Raw genomic sequence first — 19,839 nt, 5'->3', positions numbered from 1 at the left:
AGAGGAACAGTGCTGCCCCATGCATGTACATGTTTGGTTTCTGGTCCCTACTGGCATTTTACTACTACCATGGCTAGTAAACCACTGACCATACTGAAACAGTTAATATGGAAGGCGGGACTCTTAAGTGAGGACCTGTTGTGTTGACCAGCCTTATGTTAATAGTTGAACTTTATTTAGCCCCAAAGTCTGACGCTTGACACTGGCTCATCTTGGCTCCTAGGGTGGACAATCTGGACATACAGAACATGGGTTAGTTTGCTTGGCTATGTTGCTTATCCAGGGGCCTCAGCTCAGGACAAGCGCACAGATTCACTGATCTTTATGTCATTTAGATTAGGTTATCATAGAAACTGATGACTACATTGGGACTGCCAGGTGAAGGGAAGACAATGGTGGACCTGTGCACAACCTACTCTAAATTGCTTAGTGAACAACCAAGCCTGGCTATTAAGCATCTAAAATCAGGCCTGTCTCGGGCCATGTTTCGCGAAGTTCAAACCCATGATATCATAAAAAAAAATCTACCGGTAGTTAAAAGCATGTGGTCTAATTATCTGCAAAATCGCGTAAGTTTCTGTCAGTCAAAATGAAGACCAATGAAAACAAGGCAGTTCACGAAAGGACCAATGAAAACGTGAGATGTTGGATGGTCCAGTCTGAGTGTGGTTTAGTTTGATAGGGCGAATAAGTCTTTTCGGGAATGGGTCTGTCGTGTGTTAACACTGACCCCGGCTCATCTTAACCTGTTTGATCAGAATGGTGGAGGCTTACGACAAAGGCCGGTTTAGCCGATTCTAGATCAGATCTTGACAGCACGATTTGCCCGGAGCCGCCGGTGTCAGGGACAGACGTCAAATGCAACGTTGCAGTCGTCCTGCTCAGTTATATGGTGGGGAAAATTAGGTAGACAAGCGGGGACGGCGATTCTTCATGTCGCTGCCACCGCCGCCGCCGCCGTGGGAGCTGTTAATGACAATAAGAGGTTTTGTCAGTTGTGGGGGGTGTCTGCAATCCGAAACTGTTTGGCTTCGCTCTTTAAATAGGGAATGAACGACGAGAAAACACCGGGCCACTGCAAGAGAAACTCTGGGTGTTCCAGGTAGGGTCACCTAAGATACAAAGCTAGCTGAATGTAGCTAGCCAGTTAGCAAGACAGGTTAAGAAATAACTGGCATGAGATACATGATGCTACGATGGCTGGCTTGCTAGGTAGTTAGCTGTACTCCTTGCCCATACACACGTGCTAGAGCAACAATAGTTACTTAACCGGCCAGAAAAAACGCTTGTTAGCCGGTAAAGCAAAATGACCGATTGAATGAAGGACATAAATATAGAAAACGTTTGTTAGTTGGATTGACACACTTCACAAATGGTTTCTCATCCTGAACCAGACCTGTTTTCGTGCAGATGCAAGGTTATCTGTAGTTGTGCTTTTTATTCTGGCAGCGAATGGTTTTTTTTCTGTTGCATTTGTAACAATTCATATACTTATCCCTTTCATTATTTTATCAATTAGTTTGCAAGCTAGCTAGCAAGCGAAATTATATGTTATTGCGAACGGTTTTACACTAGCTATCAAAGACAAAGAGCGGAGTTTTTATTGCTTAGTTAGCTGTAATTGTCATGCATGTCTTGACTGTTTGCGCTTTCACATACAAGATTTGTCAATATGGCTAGATGGTTGCCTATAGCCACATTGGTCGTGATTAACTGACTTTACATCAGTAGCGTTGCTTAGTTCATCTTTCCGATGAAACAATTGTGCGGTAACCACCAGTACAGCCACTTGTGTTGGACATTCAGTTGAGCCTCCAGGGCAGCGCTTTTGATATCCGCCCCTTTTCCTTGCTTAACAGTATTGAGCAAATGCTGGCTGTGAACCCGGGGAAGACGCCCATAAGTTTGCTGCAGGAGTATGGAACGCGGATAGGCAAGACCCCAGTGTACGACCTGCTGAAGGCGGAGGGTCAGGCCCACCAACCCAACTTCACTTTCCGCGTGTCCGTGGGCGAGATAAGCTGCACCGGCCAAGGGCCCAGCAAAAAGGCCGCGAAGCACAAGGCAGCTGAGGCGGCCCTCAAGATGCTGAAAGGAGGGCTCGGGGGAGCAGGAGGGGGAGGAGGTGGAGGAGCAGGTGAGGGAGCAGTGGCGGGGGTGGAGGTGCCCATTGAAGGAGTGAGGTGAGTATCTTCATGGTGTCCTCGGTGGAATGAATTATGCATGAGGGTAGTAGTAATAATAGGGCAGGTGTGTCTCTCTAATTTCTCTAGTTTAGTGTCAGGAGGGAGAGCATGCTTGTATTTGAGCTAAATGTATTGCGCTACACTGCATTTTGCTACAGTAACCAAGCTTTGTTTTAGTGGATAACACATAAATGTGCAGTTCTTCATCTGACAGGTGCTCTTATCCACAGCAACTCAAGTAGTGCTCAGTAGAGTTAAGCACTAAGCCGTATAGATAGTGAATTCATTGGTGTCATACTTGAAATATAATCATATTGTGGGACATACTGTCACAAAAGGAGTAATTACTTTGGTAGGGTCCAAACACATACTCGGCTAATAGCACCTACTACTGTTTCTTTCTACTTTTGCCTCCCTGACTTGTTTGTCAGGTTTTACCTCTAAGCTTTTGTCATGAAGTTAGGAGGGGAGGGATCAGAGGCAAAGGGTAGTCTGAAGGGTTTTTGCTGTGCACTGGAAAATATATGTGCTCTCCCGACTTGTCGGTTAGTCCTGGGGGCCACAGAAGAGAATGGTAACTGCTGAAACCAGGGGGAGGAGTTTGTGTCTGTCTGTGTGTGGCGAGTAACATAACCACAGGTTGCCTTTTTGTCCCTTCCAGCCCCCATTCAGAGATGAAAGTGTCCAGTTCCACACAGCAGGCAGAATGCAATCCAGTGGGGGCTCTGCAGGTGAGGTTCACCTTGATAATGGTAGTATTGTAACAGTCCAAACTGGTTCAAGCTTGTAAATGCCATATTTGCTTTCTCTAGCTGTGCATTCAGTCTTCGCATTCTCTGACCTCTTATCCTTTGTCATTAACTCTGATTGTGTTTCTTATTGCTTGTTTCCTTTATTGCGATTTACATGTCTCTGACATCATCTGCTTTTCTTTATGCTTGTACTCTGTATCCCTGTGGCCTCCTCCTGACGCTCATTGTCCTCCACTCACAGGAGCTGGTGGTGCAGAAAGGATGGCGTTTGCCAGAGTACACCGTGACCCAGGAATCCGGGCCGGCACATCGGAAGGAGTTTACTATGACCTGCCGAGTGGAGAGATTCGTTGAGATTGGTGGATATAATCATTCAGTTAAAGATTTTTTTTGTGAACGATTGCCGTTTTTCCTGTAATGTCTTGTAGGCATTCTCTCTCCCTCTCTATCATAGAATGATCTCTTGACTGTGTTCTGTTGCAATGCTGTCCTACTTGTCCAGGTAGCGGCACATCGAAAAAGCTCGCCAAGCGGAATGCTGCCGCGAAGATGCTGTCCCGCATCCACGACGTGCCTGTGGACCTGCGCAGTAGCCATGAGGCTGAGACCGAAGATGACACCTTCAACATGGTGAGAGGGATTCAGTGGGACTCAGTGGGATTCAGCACCGAGTCCAGTGGGAACATACTGCTGTGTGTTTTCACAGTCTTAGAGATTTCCCTGCAGTACTCCAGCATCAGGGCATCTCCTCTGCGGAGATGTACACTTCATGAAGAAACATTTCAGTTATTTTCTTCATCTTTTCCTGGAATTTAACTTTGGGTAGGACATAACGATTTTACAGTGTACAGTAAGACATCTGAGTTTGTGTGCATGTCTGTGGTAGCCTCGCTGATGGTTCTCCCCCTCCCCCTCCGCTCCCCCTCTCCCCCCCTCCAGCATTTGGGCGGCAGGCTCGAAGGAGGAAAGTGCAAAGGCTTCGGCTGCACGTGGGACTCTCTGCGGAACTCCGCCGGGGAGAAGATTCTGCAGCTACGCAGCCACCCCCTGGGCCAGCCCAACTCCAACTTCTGCTCCCTGCTGCACGACCTGTCCGAGGAGCAGCGCTTCGACGTCAGCTACCTGGACATAGGTAGGTGTTTTTCAGCTCCGCCTTCCGTTTTTCACCTCATCCTCAGCAGCATCCACTCTCCATAACATCCCCCTACTACATCATATACCCTAAAAGGGAGCTTAATAATGGGGCTACCCACAATTGCAGGTTCAGTTGTGATTGTGATTAAGTCTATAGTGGTCTTGAGGTATTTCTGTCGGTTGCTGCTGAGGTCAGATGCTAATGTTAAATGTGCTATGAAAGTTACTTTACTTATGTCACGCCTTGTGTAATTGCCTCCAACTATTTCTAAAAATAATTTGTAGACCTCCCAAAAGCCGTGCCCACAATCCTACCACTAAATGTAGGCTGTTCCTGGTCACATTTTCCCTCCATATTTTTAGAAGTAATGTGGAGCAGGCCTCTTACACGTTGAGTATTATGTATATGGGAAGGGGTTCGTGTGATTAATTTACCATTTGAATCGCGTGTCTTTCTCCCCTCAGAGGAGCGCAGTCTGAGTGGCCTTTGCCAGTGTCTGGTGGAGCTGTCCACCCAGCCCATCACTGTGTGCCACGGCTTTGCACCCAGCCAGGACGCTGCCCGTGCCAGTGCTGCCCACAATGCACTGCAGTATCTCAAGATCATGGCCGGCGGGAAGTGAGCCTCCTCTGTCTTTCCTCGTCTTCCTTTGTCGCCTTCAAACATGTTGAAATAAGATTTCAGCAGCCAGCCTTTGCCATCATTGGTGTAGGAGGAAGTGATGTCATGCAAACCTTTTTGACCCCAATACTTCACCTACAGCTCCCTGAAATGAGCACTAACTCGGTGTAGGAACACCCACCTCAGATTTGTGAATGACCCCTTGCCACACTGCCATCGGAGAATTCCTGATGCCATTACAGTATTTGAACAGGAGGGGGCAGCACTGACATCACGCGATGATGTGATGAGGTGATCACATCACCTCCTGCAGCTGTACCCACGGTGAGGAGAGAGTGGGATTTGAATAGTTCACATCAGGGACATTGTAGGGAAGAGGGGTGGTTATGATTTTTCAGTGAATGAATTTTACCTCTCCCATAAAGCCCTCTATCCCTAAGCTTCTTGGATTGTTTACTGGGAGCGTGGATAACAGTCGAGGATTTTACTTGCCACAATGTAATATTTTTCCAGATGGGAGCAATCAGAAAAAAATCCCTGTTTTTAATGTAATTTGTCATTGTTGTTTTTTGACATTTTAAATCAAAACAAAATGCAACTAAAAATCCCCACTGAAAACATTGGATCCGTTTTTATCCAAACTCAGTGGATCCTTTGACAACTTTTAAAGCTTGTGGTTTCTATCCTTCTTTGTATAGGTCTTAGAGACCATGTCCCTTGCCTGCAAGGGCTTTTAAATTCTTAAGTATGATGCCTCATTCAAGGTGACCTCCTACCTCAGCACATAACAGTGTGCTTTGAGTGTGAAAGTGTGCTGCGTTTAACATAAAAGCCAATTAGCTCAAAATTACTGGGAAAATGTTATTTCATGTGCCCTCTAAGGAAAAGTAGTAGATATGCAGACATATTAATTTAATAAATCAATGAATTTCTTAATTCTGTAGGGTAATGTTTTCAAATCGATATTACCAGAATGAATTTAACTTTATAGTAATTTATTAACAAACCCTCCCAAGACATAGTTTTTGTACAATTCCTTTCTTCTGTTTCTCAATTTAAAAATAATCTTATTCCACTAGAAGAGTGTACATAGTGATCAGAAGTTATTCGGCATGTCAATATCAGTGAGTGGGTGGACAGTGCTATTGCCAGCCTCAGTGGGTATGTGTTGTTTTTGCCTCAGTTGCAAAATGTTGACACACTGCTATGCATTGAAATGCATGTTCTTTGCAACACACCTTTGTCCAAATATAAAATTAAATGAGGTACGTCCAGCAATGTCCTAAAGATTTGTATAAGGCTTTTTTGTTCACGTTTCTTGTTCTTTTCTTTTTTTAATAATAAAATGTCTCTTTCCTGGCAATTTACCCACAGTCTGTTTTGTTTTCGGAAAAGAATTAAAATGCGAAAAAAAGAAGAGACATACTGAAGAAGCACTTTAATAAATTATAAAACCCTTCATTAAAATCCATCAATAAATAATACCAGGTCTACAAAGATTTAAAGTCAAGCTTACAGTGTCAGAAACAGATGCATTAACTCCTGTGTAATATTAACAGCAGAAGTAAAAGAGCTCATAAAAATGTGCTCTCCGCAGGGCTCAACACTGTGAGACCTCCTCACACGCACTCAACACACCCCCAGGGTTGCTCATCCACTGTCTCATGAGAAACCTGTCCCCAGTCTAAGGCACACAAGGCAGTTCACAGACTCATTCACACAATTTGATTGTAATTTAAAGCACACACACACACACACACACACACGGAGAGACCCAGCCACGGGCGGGTCATTATGAAGTCCATCTGAGAGTTCTCGGTCGCTCCCAGAGTGAGTGGCGTTTGCTGGATTGTCGCTCTCAGCTTCCCTCTCCCTCCGGGGATGAGGAAGAAGGGTTGAAGTCTTCCTCAGCGTAGCCGCTGCTGTCTGACTGTACGCTGTCTCCTCGCAGAGGAAGGCCTGCACACAGAGGATTGCGGAAATGCATGCGTGTTGGTGATTGTGCTGCCCCAATATGCTTTTTGAAATCAAGAATAGATTTCTTCACAGTTTGAAAAAAAAAAAAAAGACTGACAGAATTTTAACTTGCGCTTCCTGTCAGGTGGCTTCCCAGAATATGTTTTAAAAAAACGCTAATAGTGTGTATCGTGACAAATAGGCCAGTTCACACTCTGGCACAGTGACAGGAATGATACTGATCAACACCACCCCCTCACGCCACCACACACATTTCTACAGCTTGTAGTGTTACAGCTTTATGAATAAGGCTGCTTCCACCATTTTAAAAAAAGAAGCTGCTGATGATTTACATGGGTTCTTTTTAACTGTAGATTTTGTAGTGTGCACTGAGGATGAAGGTGAATTGAAACATTTAACTTCACTGGATGTTCTGATGTTTAATAAGAATTGAAACAGGATAAAGTTTAACTTGCATTTATGCTCTGACGTTTAATACTGAGATCAGCACACATTTCTCTGAACTACAATCATTTTCCCTCAGCCTTTTTCCCAGAAAAATTCATTGCTGTGTAAAGAATTATGACACCCTTGTACATTCTAACTATGAACGAATGAAATATGAAATATAAATATGAAGTAATTTCTCAGGTGGACAAAAAAATAGAATGTCAGCAAGATTGTTACATCTCAGCAAAGATGTGGGCAAGATAATGCAAAAGTATGACTGAGTAAGATTGGCCCTTAAAGTGGCTTTAACTTGTGGGCCGGCGCCGAGATGACTCACCTCCGCGTCGTTTTACGGCTGACAGCAGAGACGAAGCCACTGCACTCCGACCTTCTGACTGGCCCATGTCATCCTCCCCTGCACTGTGGACCTGTTTGGAAATCATGTGATACAAATTTCATGAATAGTTTTGCGATTATTCATTTCTTGACCCCAACCTCCTTTAATGGAGGTGCCCTGATAAGGCATGATGGAATCTTGTCTGCAGAATTCAGATGTAAGCCCAGAGATTCACCATCCGAAGCCACACAGCAGACGAGTCAAGGTGGGGAACTCAGACGACAGAGAAGACAAAAGAAGTGTGGTGTATAGAAACAGGGAGGCACCATACTGTAAAGGTTGGGGGTTTTAATGGGGGGGGGGTGGCAGTGTAGGATAGTGGTAAGGAGCGGGGCTCACAACCAACTGGGTCACTGCTGCTATACCCTCAGGCAAGATACTTAACCAGCAACTGCCTCAGTAAATATCTAGCTGTATAAATGGATAGTGTAAAAATTTAAACCCATGTAAGTCACTCTGGATAAGAGTATCTTCTAAATGTCATTAATGTAATAATTTATTCTTTAATTCACCCAAATCTCCTTTCATGGAGGTGCCCTGGAAACTTAGGATAGAACCTTGTCAGTAGAATTGGATTGGAGAGAGGGGTTTTAATGGGGTGAACATGTAGCCATACCTCCTCCAGCTCAAAGGAGTTTGCCTGCTGGTTGCTCTGGGGAGCTTGTCCCAGAGCTGGCGGTCTGACAGGACTCAGATAATGCTGGTTCCCCTCCGAGTCTGGGTTTGGGGTGGCTTGGCACTTCTTAGGGGTGTCTGTGTAACTGGTGGTGGTGTCACCTTCCCAGCCAGTAACAGTGATACGGCAAGGTGACTCCTGTCCGGTACAGATAGGGTAGAAGGCAGGTGTGGATGCCAGTGGTCTAATGCCATCTGGATGGAGATGTCCCAAACAGCTCTCATCCTCTTCTGACTTTGATTCTTCAGCAATAATGTCTAATGCTACACATGCCTTGGCTGAACCTTTGTGGTCCCCACCCTGACAACCTGGAGGAGTGGTTCTGTCATGCCCACGTTCCCCCTGCACAGGGACAACTATAGGAGGAAGCAATGTCTCTTTTCCTTGAGGACAGTTGAATGGTGCCTGATGGACCCTCTCTACTATCTGAGGGCAGATGATGTCCTGGGTGAACTTGGGAACTGGAGAGAAGCTGCCACCGGGTTTGACAGTGTGCAGGGCAAGATGGGTAAATCGTTCAGGCTCCGCTGGGCAGCCCAGGTCAGAGCTGGGGCTTGAGATTTGACAGGGCTGCGACCCCACAAGACTGGACCCACACTGCTGGACTGCAGTTCCGGTGACCACTTTCTGATCTGCGAGTGATGCACTTTGGCACTGAATCCCGTCCAAGGCTAGCTCAGAGTCTCCTTCCCTGTGTCCTTCACCGTCCCTCTCTCTGGCCCCATCCTCTTCTCCTCCAGTCTTTCCGTCTCCCTCTATCCCACATTCCCTCTGTCCCTGTGCGTCCGTGCCCACTCTTGCGTCTTCAGCCATCTTCTGACTCCTGTCTTCCGCGTCACCTTCCTGGATGGCTTCCGTCTTGTTGCTCCCGATGACGAAGTTTACCAGCTCCGGCAGGCTGCTGCGCTTGCGGGGGGAGGCGTGCGGGGAGGCGGAGTCAGAGCCACGGGAGGAGGAGCCTGTGTAGAGGCACATTTTGGACACAGTGTCCTTGAAGCGCTCCACGGGCGAGCGCGGCTCGCTGCGGACGCTGCTGAAGAAGCGCGGCCCGATCTTGGCCTCCACCGGTGACGCGGAAAAGGTGAACTCAGGCGGGGCAAGCTTCTGGAGGGGCGTCTTCGACACATATGAGTACAGCGAATAGAAGGCGTTGGCCATCGCTGTGAGCACCTCCACCTGCCGGAAACGACCTGGGAAAGGAACACAGAGAGAACAGAGAATCAACATCTAATCGAATGGACATTCTATCTGTCAAGCCCTTCTTTATTTTCTGGTATATCGGCGTGCCTGATTCTGGGCCTGAGCACACAAATACACAAACACTAATGATGATGATGGTGATGATTATTGTTATTGTTGTTATTATTATCATCGTTAAATCATGTAGCAGGTGACCATATCCAGAGCATCTCACAACACATGAGCATTCAAACTAAATATAGAATAAAAAATGCACCTTGAACATATCACCCATTAAACAATAAAACACCCATAACTACAATTAACATGCAAAGAGTTACATACAATTCAGATAAAAAGCAAGCAAATGAACATCACTTGCAAGGAAGAAAGTATTTATCAGTACAAATGCAAACTGAATTCAATGAAAATAAAGTAATATTGAAAGGTGCTGGGGCTTTTAGGAACGTGGTGGAAATCTGAAGTTTTCTCAGCCTGTAAGTAACCCAGGCAATAAGGCTGAGGACTTAAGCAGTAACAGTGGGTGTGCAGGGGGTCTTACTGGCCAGCGAGAGTCCCGGGTCCTCCTGCTTTAGCCGCTGCAGCTGGGACTCCAGGAAGAGGCGGAAGTTGATGCCGCGCAGCTGGGAGGGGAAGCTGAAGAAGCGGGCGGGGATGCGGGCGGTGACCTGGGGCTCGTCGCAGCCGAAGCCCAGCTGGTAGAGAGTCTCCTCCGCGTCCTCCGCACACAGCTGCAGCACCTCGGACACGCTGGCCAGGGGGCAGAGGGAGACATCAGGAGATAATGCTCGTATTTACACTATAACGGGCAAACATGCAAAGTAAGGGAGATAGGCCTGCAGGTCAGGGGGATGTGCATTACAGTGAAGCTATCCATTCTTGGTAGTGTAACCCAAGGTATTTCTCACCTGGAAGCAGTTTTGCTGGTAGAGGAGGAGAAGCCACTGGATGCCATGCTGTGGCCCAGGTTGGCAAACGGCAGGGTGAGCCTCTGCTGGGGGGTGCTGCGGGCAAAGAGAAACGGTGAGAGACAGACTAACGGAAGGACAAAGTCATAGAGACAAAGACAGCTACGTGGACAAAGAGAGAGACAGACAGCGTGTTTGAAATATGGACTGAACAGAAACACAGTAATCTTAGGAGATGGATTCGGTACTCATTACTCAAAAAATTACCCAGAGGCTGCAAGGTGGTAATTTGTAAGACAAACTCAGATCAAAACCTCAGGGGTTGCTCTGTGGGATGTTGTTGAGTGCTCTAAGTGCAACTTAAATAATTACTTTCCAGCTGAGCACTAATGTACACTTGGAGCAAAAAGCTTAGGGATTAAGACACACACACACATGAATCTATGCTGGACTGTATAGACAATCACCTGGTGGCCAGTCCCTTCTGACGATATCTGGGTGGTGGCAGCAGTAGGGGGCAGCTGCTAAAGCATTCACACAGAGAACAGTAGTTTACACTTTTTAGTGTATTACGGACAACATCACTGGTTACATATTTTACATCACAAACTGTGTAGTTGAACTTGCTATTAAAATATGCTATTTTATTTTGATTATACATATTTCTGTTTGATAGCACCTGCTGTAACAAATCAGAAATTAGATTTTTTCTTACCCCATGTCTGATCCATTCTCTTCAATATTTAAAATGGTTGCTAGGAGATATCACAATACGATACAATTACATGACAGCAATACTATAAAAACAGTATCCAGCTACATTTATGAGTCAAGTAGGTTATGTACCTGAGGGTTCACCTGGAGTTGAGAAAAAGCATGTGTACTTGTGAGACATGTTATTCAGTGGCTTTACCACAGGAGGGATAATACTCTCAAATAAAGACAGAAATCGTTTGACTTATTTCTGTGTGCGTGTGTGTGTGTGTATGTGCAAGTGTGCATATGTGTTTTTGTACATTTGGGTGTTGGATGTCTGAGCTGCTGTAAGAGGCCTTACATTTATAAACTTGACATCCGTATAATCACACCTCTTCACTTCCTCTCACTTTCTACAACAACGACAATATCGACTATTCAAACTTGGCCATCCAAAAAGCATGTGTATACAGTCGTGTTTGTTGGAGTGTACAGATGTTATGAAAGGCAGCTGAGAGGATGTCAGGACAGATATGACGCCGTTCAGAGAGGATCTGATCAGACTGATTACACTCATGACATTTGTGCCACAAGGATAACCGAGCCCACAGCAAGCCATGCTTTACTCAGCCAGGGCTGACGCTCATCTTTGCTTTGTATATCATCAGCCTAATCAGAGGCAGAGTGACAGGGACTGAGTGAAATGCACAAGGATGTCACTCAGGGAAGAGACCAAAGCTTTTAATGAAACAAAGACTCCTTTGTTGCGAGGCAGTAATTGCGCATGGCTGTTTTAAACGGTCTAAGGGGGTCGGCGCTGAGCTTAGCGGTGCTGTATTGTGATGGGGTATGCGGACAACATGCAGCAGCATGTTCACGGGAGGTGAGAAAGAGGAAGAAAGAAGCTGTTTCACAGGGGGAACACAGTCAGGTGGTCTCCAGCTCGTGTAACACCAGGACACTGGTACAGCAAGAGAGAACTGGTAGTACTTGTGCTGATTACCAAATATAAGTAACAAAAGCTCTGTTTACACTTTTATGGACTGACCTTTTCCCTGACAACAGAGGCGAAGCAAATGCAAACAGCAGGTTCAGCAATCACAGCTGACCAGCACGGGAAAACACACACACACACACACACACACACACACACACACACACACACACACACACGGAAGCAGATGCAAACAACAACAATGCAAAACAGACCGGAACAAAAGATGAAAAGATTCCAAAATAAAATTGTGTGATTCCCCTCTTCATTTCCCTGCCGTGTCATTTCCTAGTTGACCATACTGGCCAGTGTATGTATGTGTGTATGAGGGGGAGAGTCTCAGATTCAGATTTGCAGTACTCTGGATGATATGAACCAGGTAAGTGTGGCCTCTTTCTGCTTTGGCCACCATGTCTCGGGTCTCAGAGGTACAGTAATTGGGTGTATCATCAAGCTCTCATACCAAACAGCAATTACTGACATGGAGAATGCAGTGTGAGACTATCACGACACGCTCAGCTTTCAAACAGGGGCTGGATCCTCACCTTCGGCACCCAGACTCAGGTCATCTTCAAAACTGCTCCCGGCTTTGAGCAAAGATTCTAAAACAACAAACAAAGCTGTTAGGAATGTTCATGTATCTCCATTTAACAGCCCAAATGTCTGTGATGCTCCACGTACATGACATTCCTTCAATATTCCTTGTATATTTATATACAATGATATCCAACACACATACTGCTTGCTCTACTGAATGTGAAAGTGAAAGAAAAAAGCAATTTAGTTATACATGTATTCTTTGAACATATCTGTCGTAAAGTCTGATTGTTTATGTCACTGACTCTTGCTGGCAAGCTATCCCCAACAACACTTTCACACGAGCTCAAGATGAAACACTGAATTCTGTGACTGAGCTTTTCCTCGTGAATAGCAGCTTGCTGACCTGAATTTCTGCTCAGTGGAACAGCCTCCATTTTTCTTTAAAAAAATTAATACTTGTCGGTTTCTCGCCTTATAGTTGATAACCGTGCAGGAGCAAACACAGTCTCAACTCAAGCGCCACTTTTGAAGTAAAGCCTGTGACACAGCACCGCAGAGACAGTTCTGGAACGGTTGCGCTTTTACCGCAGTAGAAATAATGAGATGCAGTGTAGACAGCCCAATTGAGCATTTTGTGTGAAAGCAATATTACACTGTACTTCAGAATAAACCCTGTATTTGCCCATTGTTCTATGATTCCCTTACCTACACTCAATTAAATTCTATGACAGAAACAACTACATACCAACAACACCAATCAAAGAGGAATACACATTCAAAGCAGAACAATTAGAACTAAAAAATGCGTACACAGTGTACAGTACAAAAATATTGTAAATATTTGAACTATGTAAACAGTTAAGCTTACATCTCACAGAATAACAGCGCATAGCTCATTAAACATTGAAGACTCTGGGTAAGATGTGGGTAAGTCCACATCTCTGACTGACCGGTTCACATCTCTGATGTGCAAGGAAAACAGACATTATTGACTGCACCACATGTCCTGACTACTGTCATTTGGTGGCTGGCCAGATAGATATCCTACCTCCCCTGAGGTCACACATAATGTTGTACTCCAGAAAGACTCCACCAATACGCTCCTGGACCAAATGAATTGGCACAGAGGTATGATGTCTGAGAGAGTGGTGAATAAACCACCCCCTTCATCACAAGTGGTTCCCTCTAAAGCCATCCCCTGCATCAGGCTAACATCCACTGGTACAAACATTCTCCACCTTATCTTTACAAACTGCTTTTAGAAAGTACCACATAAGGGCTAAGTTTATCTCGGGAGGCTTCCAGGAGCTAAGACTTCAAGAGTCTGACAAATACAGGAGTGTTGACTACTGCCCTCAGGCAACTTTAAGCAGGCAGAAGTGCTGCAGGTAAAACAGAAGTCATTATATGGTTCCGATGACATGTGCAGTCCACAAAGAGCCAGATGTACTTGAAGAGCAGTGACTCGTGCAAAACCTACCTATGCTCATGTGACCGGGGTCTTCCGGGCCCAGATCTGGCCTAGCAAGAGAAGATAGAGTGAGTCAGGGGAAGGGAAATGAAACTACCACGAAAGTTGCACACAGCAGCTGTGCTATCAGCTCTAGATCGCTCGAGAGTCAGTACGGCAGGCGCAGCGACAGATGAACTGATGGGAGCACAGACATGTATTTTATGCACACCAATGTGTTGATATCAAAACTTTACAAACATTTATTAACTAATAAGGAGTCTGGCTGTCCTGTGCCTTCAGGACAGCTTCAGTCCTTCTTGCAATGCTGTTATACATGTTTTAACTGTTTCTAGTGGGACATTGGATAATTCTGCAAGAAGGAAAGCTTCCATTCCTCTGAGAGATAAAGCAGGTGGAAATCTATTCTGCGCTCTATGTTTCATCAAGATATAATGATGTTTAGATCTGTTGATTGTGGTGGCCACGGAAGGTGTCTGACTTCATCCTGGTTTTTATGAAACCACTCTTGATTCTGTTTAGCAGGGTGTAGGGGGGTGTTATTGTCAAGGAATATGGGAACATCTTTAAGGAAAACAATGTTGGCACCATAGGGTGCACCTGGTCACCTATAATGGCTTCATGTTCCTTGGCTGCAGTTCTACCATACACAATAATAATTAGACCCAATGACTTCCATGAGATGGCTGCCCATTCCATAACACACACATGCATCACAATGTTTAACAGTTGGGAACAAGCAAAGTGGATTGAAGACTTTAGATTTCTTCAAACATACACCCACACAAATATAGTTAAAAGAGTGACAGACAACTCATCAGATGATCCCAGGAATCCAGGTATCGTGATCACTACACAGTGGCCTTAGAAACAAGTAGTTTCTAAATGGCAGCGCTGCCAGAAATATTAGCTTTGTGAAGCTCATGATTTACAGTTTTTGTTGAGACTGGATCATGGAGGTACAGAGTCAGTTCTGTAGTCATTCTTAGCCATTGTTTTGTGGTTTTTTTAACAAGTATCCTTTTAGTTGTGCATTTATCCCTGTTGATGCTTTGACTTTGACTATTCCCCCTGACACGTTAAATAACTTTCTGTGATTGACGCACCTGTAATTCGGCAACTATATGACCTCTTTCAATATTGGTTAGATTTCATGGTGCTTTAGAAATATGTTTCTAAACATATTCGACACATTAAAAATGATGAAAAAATGATGATTTTAAAATATCATAGCAGAATTATAGCAAGATTACAGCAGAAACATATTGTTAATGTTTTAGTATTGACATTAATAAGAAACACATGCGTAGACCTATTTTAAATTGTGATTTGTTTACTTACGTCAGATATGAGTCCTTTCTTATTCTGTGTTTCCATTATTTAGTCTACCCCAAAAATCTGAGCCCAAAATCAATGTTCTCAACTGTCCATCTCAATTTACAGATATCAATCCAATTGAACATCTATGGTTCAAACCCAAGAAAGAGGAGCTGAACTTGAACAAAAGAGCTGAAGAATGTAGAGCAAGTTTGATAAGATTAATGTATAATGTTTTAGTTAACTTTTCAAGCAGGAAAAAATTATCCAATATGTACATTTTCCTGTTATATCATGGTTTTGTTACTGTTTAATCAGGGGTGAATGTATGTATGAATGAGTACAAATGTGTATAAAGAGCATTGTAATTTAGATGTGTGAAACAATACCCAATACCCAAAAAGTCCATACGTATTGTACAGACAGCAGAGCAATTCCTTTCCCCAGTTCCCCAGTTCCCTCAATAAAATAACCTTGCACAGGTTCACAGCTGTGTTGCTATTCTAACCTTTCAGAAATCCTCCTTGAGACATAACTGAAAATAGAAAGTGTAAAACTCTACCCGCTCCCCCACGTACACTCATTGTTTTCACTAGTACATAGTGAGTTTCCTTTGCCTGGTGCAAACCTTTGTAAGGAGTTATAAACAGTACCATAGGAAGTTGGAAAATAGTGGCGTCTATATTTAGAAAAAGACAAGCCACTTTAAAAAAGGGTACCAAAGTTCAGTGCTTTTCAAAGCAATGGTCCAGTGAATGATCTGAAAGAAGTTTCTATCTGCTTGACACCCTCTCTACACTGACATCTGTGCTAAAAAAAATGACAACAGGGCCATTACAACCTGCAGCTTTGCTATGTTTAAACCAGCTCCAATATTTATTTTCTGTTCACTTTTTTGACGCACTGGCTTCTGCACAGGACAGCTTGCAGGTCTTTGACACCCACGCAGATGTTGCGCACACACACTTACCCACAGCCTTGGAGCCAGCTCTCGATCTTTCCAGCAGAGCATCCTGTGGAAACAAACAGACACATTAAGGCAGTGCAAGGGAGCTCTCTGAGATGCACGCTCACTGGCTGCTCGCTGATCTAGCACTTTTTCTCTCTGTTCTCATGCCAGGGTCTGTAGGCGGCACCACTCCAGCCACCATCTAGCTGTTTTGAGTCTCAATGGTTTCCATCGGTTGCTTGTTTTTACTCGGTTTACATTATAATCTAGTGAGCGTAAACCACTGCTTTGCATTTAGAGATACTGCGAATTCTTAACAGTTCAAACCGTTTGACGGTCACAAAACTTCAAGAATTCTAAACATTTAAAACCACACAGTTTCAGTCTTTTGGTGCCATATATATATAGAATAACCCTGACCTTCCAAGAAGACGTCGTCATCAGGTAGGGCATCGGAGAGGGTGGGGAGCTCTTGGGTCTCCTGGGGGATCGTGTCCTCCAGGGTGAGCCAGTGCCGGCTAGTGCGCACCCATGCCTGGCGTCGATCAGTCGGGGAAGGGCTCTCCATCAGGCCTGGCCAAAGGCAGCTTTCAGTGCAGGAAGCAGGTTAAGAAAAAGCTGCAGTGTATTACCTACACAACTTATTAGCTTAACCCTACCCCTAAAACAAATTATTTTCTGGAGCCTTGAAACCCTCACCTGAACCTTCTTTTCAATATAACAAGCTCTATCACAGGTGCTTAGTGCTCTAAAATGACACCCTTTAGTCTTTTAGTCTAAAAGTGACATTATTTATAACATCTAAGTTAAACTCCAATCTATTCCCCCTTAATACTGCCTGCATCGCAGAACTATAATCTATACATCACTGCTGCAACCCATGAGGGTCACAAATTATGAAGGCCATGATATCACTAAATTCAACCATTTTAATTTGCTTTAGAGACCAGAAGTAGATTGTCAAAGGACATTTCTTACATTACTCTAAGAGCAAAACACTATTCACTTTATTTATTGATTGATGTGAGGAATACTCTTTAGATTATGTTGTAGCCTTATACATAGCTACCTAACGACTACATCTAACGCTTAACTTCCTTGATCGGTTGGAAAACACTGTTCATGTTACTTTTATGTTGTCGAACAATAATGAAAGACAAAAAAATTCTGTGACGTCACATTAAATAACATGCAATCGTGGCAGCCTTGACATTGAACAGATCCGTACAAGAACGCAAGTTTAAAATTTGGACCGTTCCTGCTGCAACCGCGTTGACAACGCAAAGAACCTGTTACGGGAAATGTCCGGGCATTCGGCGGCATTGTGCGCATTCATTATTAATAAACTACTGTAGGCGTGCATCTAGCCTACTCTGATACTCTGCTTTGTTGAGACAAAAGCCTGAAATGTTACAATATCAGGCGAAAATGGTAAAAGATACATTCTTTTTTTACACAAGTTCAGGTTTGGACTTGTCTCGCAATCGGTTTACCTTTTGCCGCGTTGATTCAGTTCACTCTTAGATGGCTCGCCGAATTCTTCATCGCCCGAGTTACCTGTGATCCGTACATGATGACATTTAATGTATCTTTCCTCCCATCTCCCTAAAATAACTCCTCGCACACGTCCAGTTAGACCATAGCCAGCCCGCCAACTCAAAGTGTCAAGAACGCACTTGTGACAAATGACGCGATAATAACCGAAGAAAGGAAGGCGAAAAAGGAAGTGCTCTTAGTCAGCTGAAAGACACAAAGCGCTATGACATCTCATGGCGCCTGATCTTGCCGACAGAACAATGTAACAGTGTATCAACGATATTTTTTTATCATATAATTTTATTTTGTTTCTTGAATTGCCAATCATCCAGTGCCGTAAACATTTAGCTATGGTGTGCTTTGAGGTTCGCCGATGTGTCTGTATATTCCACCCCTCTTGACAGTCATGTAATGAAAACAAAACTCCCACCTCAACAAAAGACAGTGTAACCGAACTTGCAAAACAAGCTATACAAAAATGATGATGGCTATCATATTAATATTTACCCCCCCCCCCCCCCCCCAAATCAAATAATAATGACGGGGGGTGGGGGGTCAATATTGTCTTAGCTACCAGGTAAATGAGTACCTCCAGATGGCACAGCCTGTTACAGATTTATCATGCTCCACTTCATTTCACCAGAGAAAGAAATAATGCACTATTTGAAGAATGGGCGGCCCCTGCCAATATTAATAAAACAAATAACAGTTATGAAAGGACATTTTTGGCATTTATTTTTGAGAGAGGACTCTTAAAAGTCTACCAGCTACATTGAACTTGACAATGGCTTACCGGCCATTGGCACTTTACATCGTCAGGAATGTCCAAAGAGAGCAACACAGCCTTTAGGCTGCTAAAACCCCTGTATTTTAGCGGCATTTACCAGTTAGTTATATGAGGTGACTGGATATTTTAGGGTCTTTGCTAATTATTGTATTTTCAACATCGTGTTTGGATTATCAAAGATTACTACTGATTTACTCCTGACCAATACAACCACATCAGTTCTGATAAAAAAAAATAGATGGCCTAATTGAGTACACATTTTAGTAGATTCAAACTTGATGTTGTAACAGGGCTGTTTTGCGAATGGGAGCCTCTGATTGATGAAGAGAATGTGGTTATCAGTAGTTGCCAGATTTTTTTTTATAAGGAAATAGATCTAAGATCTTTAAAGGTCTCTAGATCTTTAAAGTCTACAAACTACATTAAACTTGACTGTGGCCCACAGGGACTACAATCTTTCCTGACTCTTACATTGCCAGGAACGTCCGATGAGAGTAACACTTCTGAAGTAAAAAAAAAAAAAAAAAAACACTGTATTTTGGTGGTAGTTAACAATCAGTTATATGAGGTGACAGGATATTTTAGGGTCTTTGTTAATTATTGTATTTTCAATATTGTGTTGGGTTTATCAAAGATTACTATTGATTTACTGCTGAAAAATACAACCACATCAGTTCTGATAAATAAACAGATGGAATTTAGAGCAACTTTTATGTTTTAAGCTAAATATAAGTTATCTCAGTCTTAGTGCGGAATGGAGAGAGCCGTAAGTACACAATTAACCTCTGTAGTACATGTGTATGTGTAGGTTTACGGCCACAAGGTGGCAGCCAAAACACACTTACAAAATGAATGCGTCAAGTTGTTTTAGTTTGAGCCATGTTACAAGGGGCTGGTTAATGAGACTTTTTAGTTGGAATGTATAATGCTGAATTTCACTCAGTTCATTGATTTATTAATTATTTCATGTGTGCGCTAATTTTAAAATAATATGCTATTCAAACTTAATGAACAACTTGTACATTTAAAACGCCATGCTTGAGTCACAAACATTCCATAACTTGAACTCTTCCCATCTGATGACCACACAGTTTGCTTTGAAGATCTGGATACGGTTACAGATAAAGGCATTACCCAACAAAGAAAAAACAACAATTTTCCATGGAGTCAGCGATAGTATAGTACATGCTACTGTACATGAAGATGTGTACGTCTTGATCAATTATAATTTATGTGAACACTGGTACCTTTTCATAGACATGATTTAT

The 19,839-nt window shown here is 43.7% G+C and overlaps 2 protein-coding genes across 4 annotated transcripts; one reads left to right on the top strand and one right to left on the bottom strand.

Annotated features, from left to right (window-relative positions):
- The first annotated feature begins 713 nt into the window (after nucleotides 1–713).
- Nucleotides 714–6,049, top strand: tarbp2 (TAR (HIV) RNA binding protein 2). The gene is made up of 7 exons (XM_036530804.1): nucleotides 714–1,102; nucleotides 1,860–2,183; nucleotides 2,848–2,917; nucleotides 3,180–3,297; nucleotides 3,441–3,568; nucleotides 3,878–4,070; nucleotides 4,538–6,049. Exons 1-7 carry the CDS (start codon nucleotides 1,050–1,052, stop codon nucleotides 4,693–4,695), a joined length of 1,044 nt encoding a protein of 347 aa, XP_036386697.1. The 5' UTR covers nucleotides 714–1,049; the 3' UTR covers nucleotides 4,696–6,049.
- A 188-nt stretch (nucleotides 6,050–6,237) lies between these two features.
- On the bottom strand, nucleotides 6,238–17,939 carry tespa1 (thymocyte expressed, positive selection associated 1). 3 transcript variants are annotated; one of them, XM_036530797.1, is made up of 12 exons: nucleotides 17,742–17,939; nucleotides 16,669–16,835; nucleotides 16,270–16,312; nucleotides 13,992–14,032; nucleotides 12,517–12,573; nucleotides 10,997–11,036; nucleotides 10,749–10,805; nucleotides 10,282–10,377; nucleotides 9,915–10,123; nucleotides 8,114–9,363; nucleotides 7,438–7,528; nucleotides 6,238–6,653 (listed from the first exon to the last, which is right to left on the bottom strand). In XM_036530797.1, exons 2-12 carry the CDS (start codon nucleotides 16,814–16,816, stop codon nucleotides 6,553–6,555), a joined length of 2,133 nt encoding a protein of 710 aa, XP_036386690.1. In that variant the 5' UTR covers nucleotides 16,817–16,835; nucleotides 17,742–17,939; the 3' UTR covers nucleotides 6,238–6,552. The 3 variants fall into 3 exon arrangements, with proteins under 3 accessions (XP_036386690.1, XP_036386693.1, XP_036386692.1); XM_036530800.1 differs by having other exon boundaries at nucleotides 10,749–10,802; XM_036530799.1 differs by having other exon boundaries at nucleotides 16,669–16,821.
- Between the last annotated feature and the right edge of the window lie 1,900 nt (nucleotides 17,940–19,839).

This window comes from Megalops cyprinoides, chromosome 6 (assembly GCF_013368585.1).
Source record: "Megalops cyprinoides isolate fMegCyp1 chromosome 6, fMegCyp1.pri, whole genome shotgun sequence".
In the NCBI taxonomy this organism is placed as follows: Eukaryota; Metazoa; Chordata; class Actinopteri; order Elopiformes; family Megalopidae; genus Megalops; species Megalops cyprinoides.
This window is presented reverse-complemented; position numbering and strand designations above follow the sequence as displayed.

Bases quoted from the DNA above. Each gene is read 5' to 3' on its own strand.
- tarbp2 (XM_036530804.1), top strand. From the start codon at position 1,050: ATGAACGACGAGAAAACACCGGGCCACTGCAAGAGAAACTCTGGGTGT. The intron at 2,184-2,847 runs GTGAGTATCTTC...TGTCCCTTCCAG, and splicing joins GTGCCCATTGAAGGAGTGAG to CCCCCATTCAGAGATGAAAG. The intron at 4,071-4,537 runs GTAGGTGTTTTT...TTCTCCCCTCAG, and splicing joins CGTCAGCTACCTGGACATAG to AGGAGCGCAGTCTGAGTGGC.
- tespa1 (XM_036530797.1), bottom strand. From the start codon at position 16,816: ATGGAGAGCCCTTCCCCGACTGATCGACGCCAGGCATGGGTGCGCACT. The intron at 12,574-13,991 runs GTAGGTTTTGCA...TTGTTGTTTTAG, and splicing joins CCCCGGTCACATGAGCATAG to AATCTTTGCTCAAAGCCGGG. The intron at 11,037-12,516 runs GTGAGGATCCAG...GATATCTCCTAG, and splicing joins CCTGAGTCTGGGTGCCGAAG to CAACCATTTTAAATATTGAA.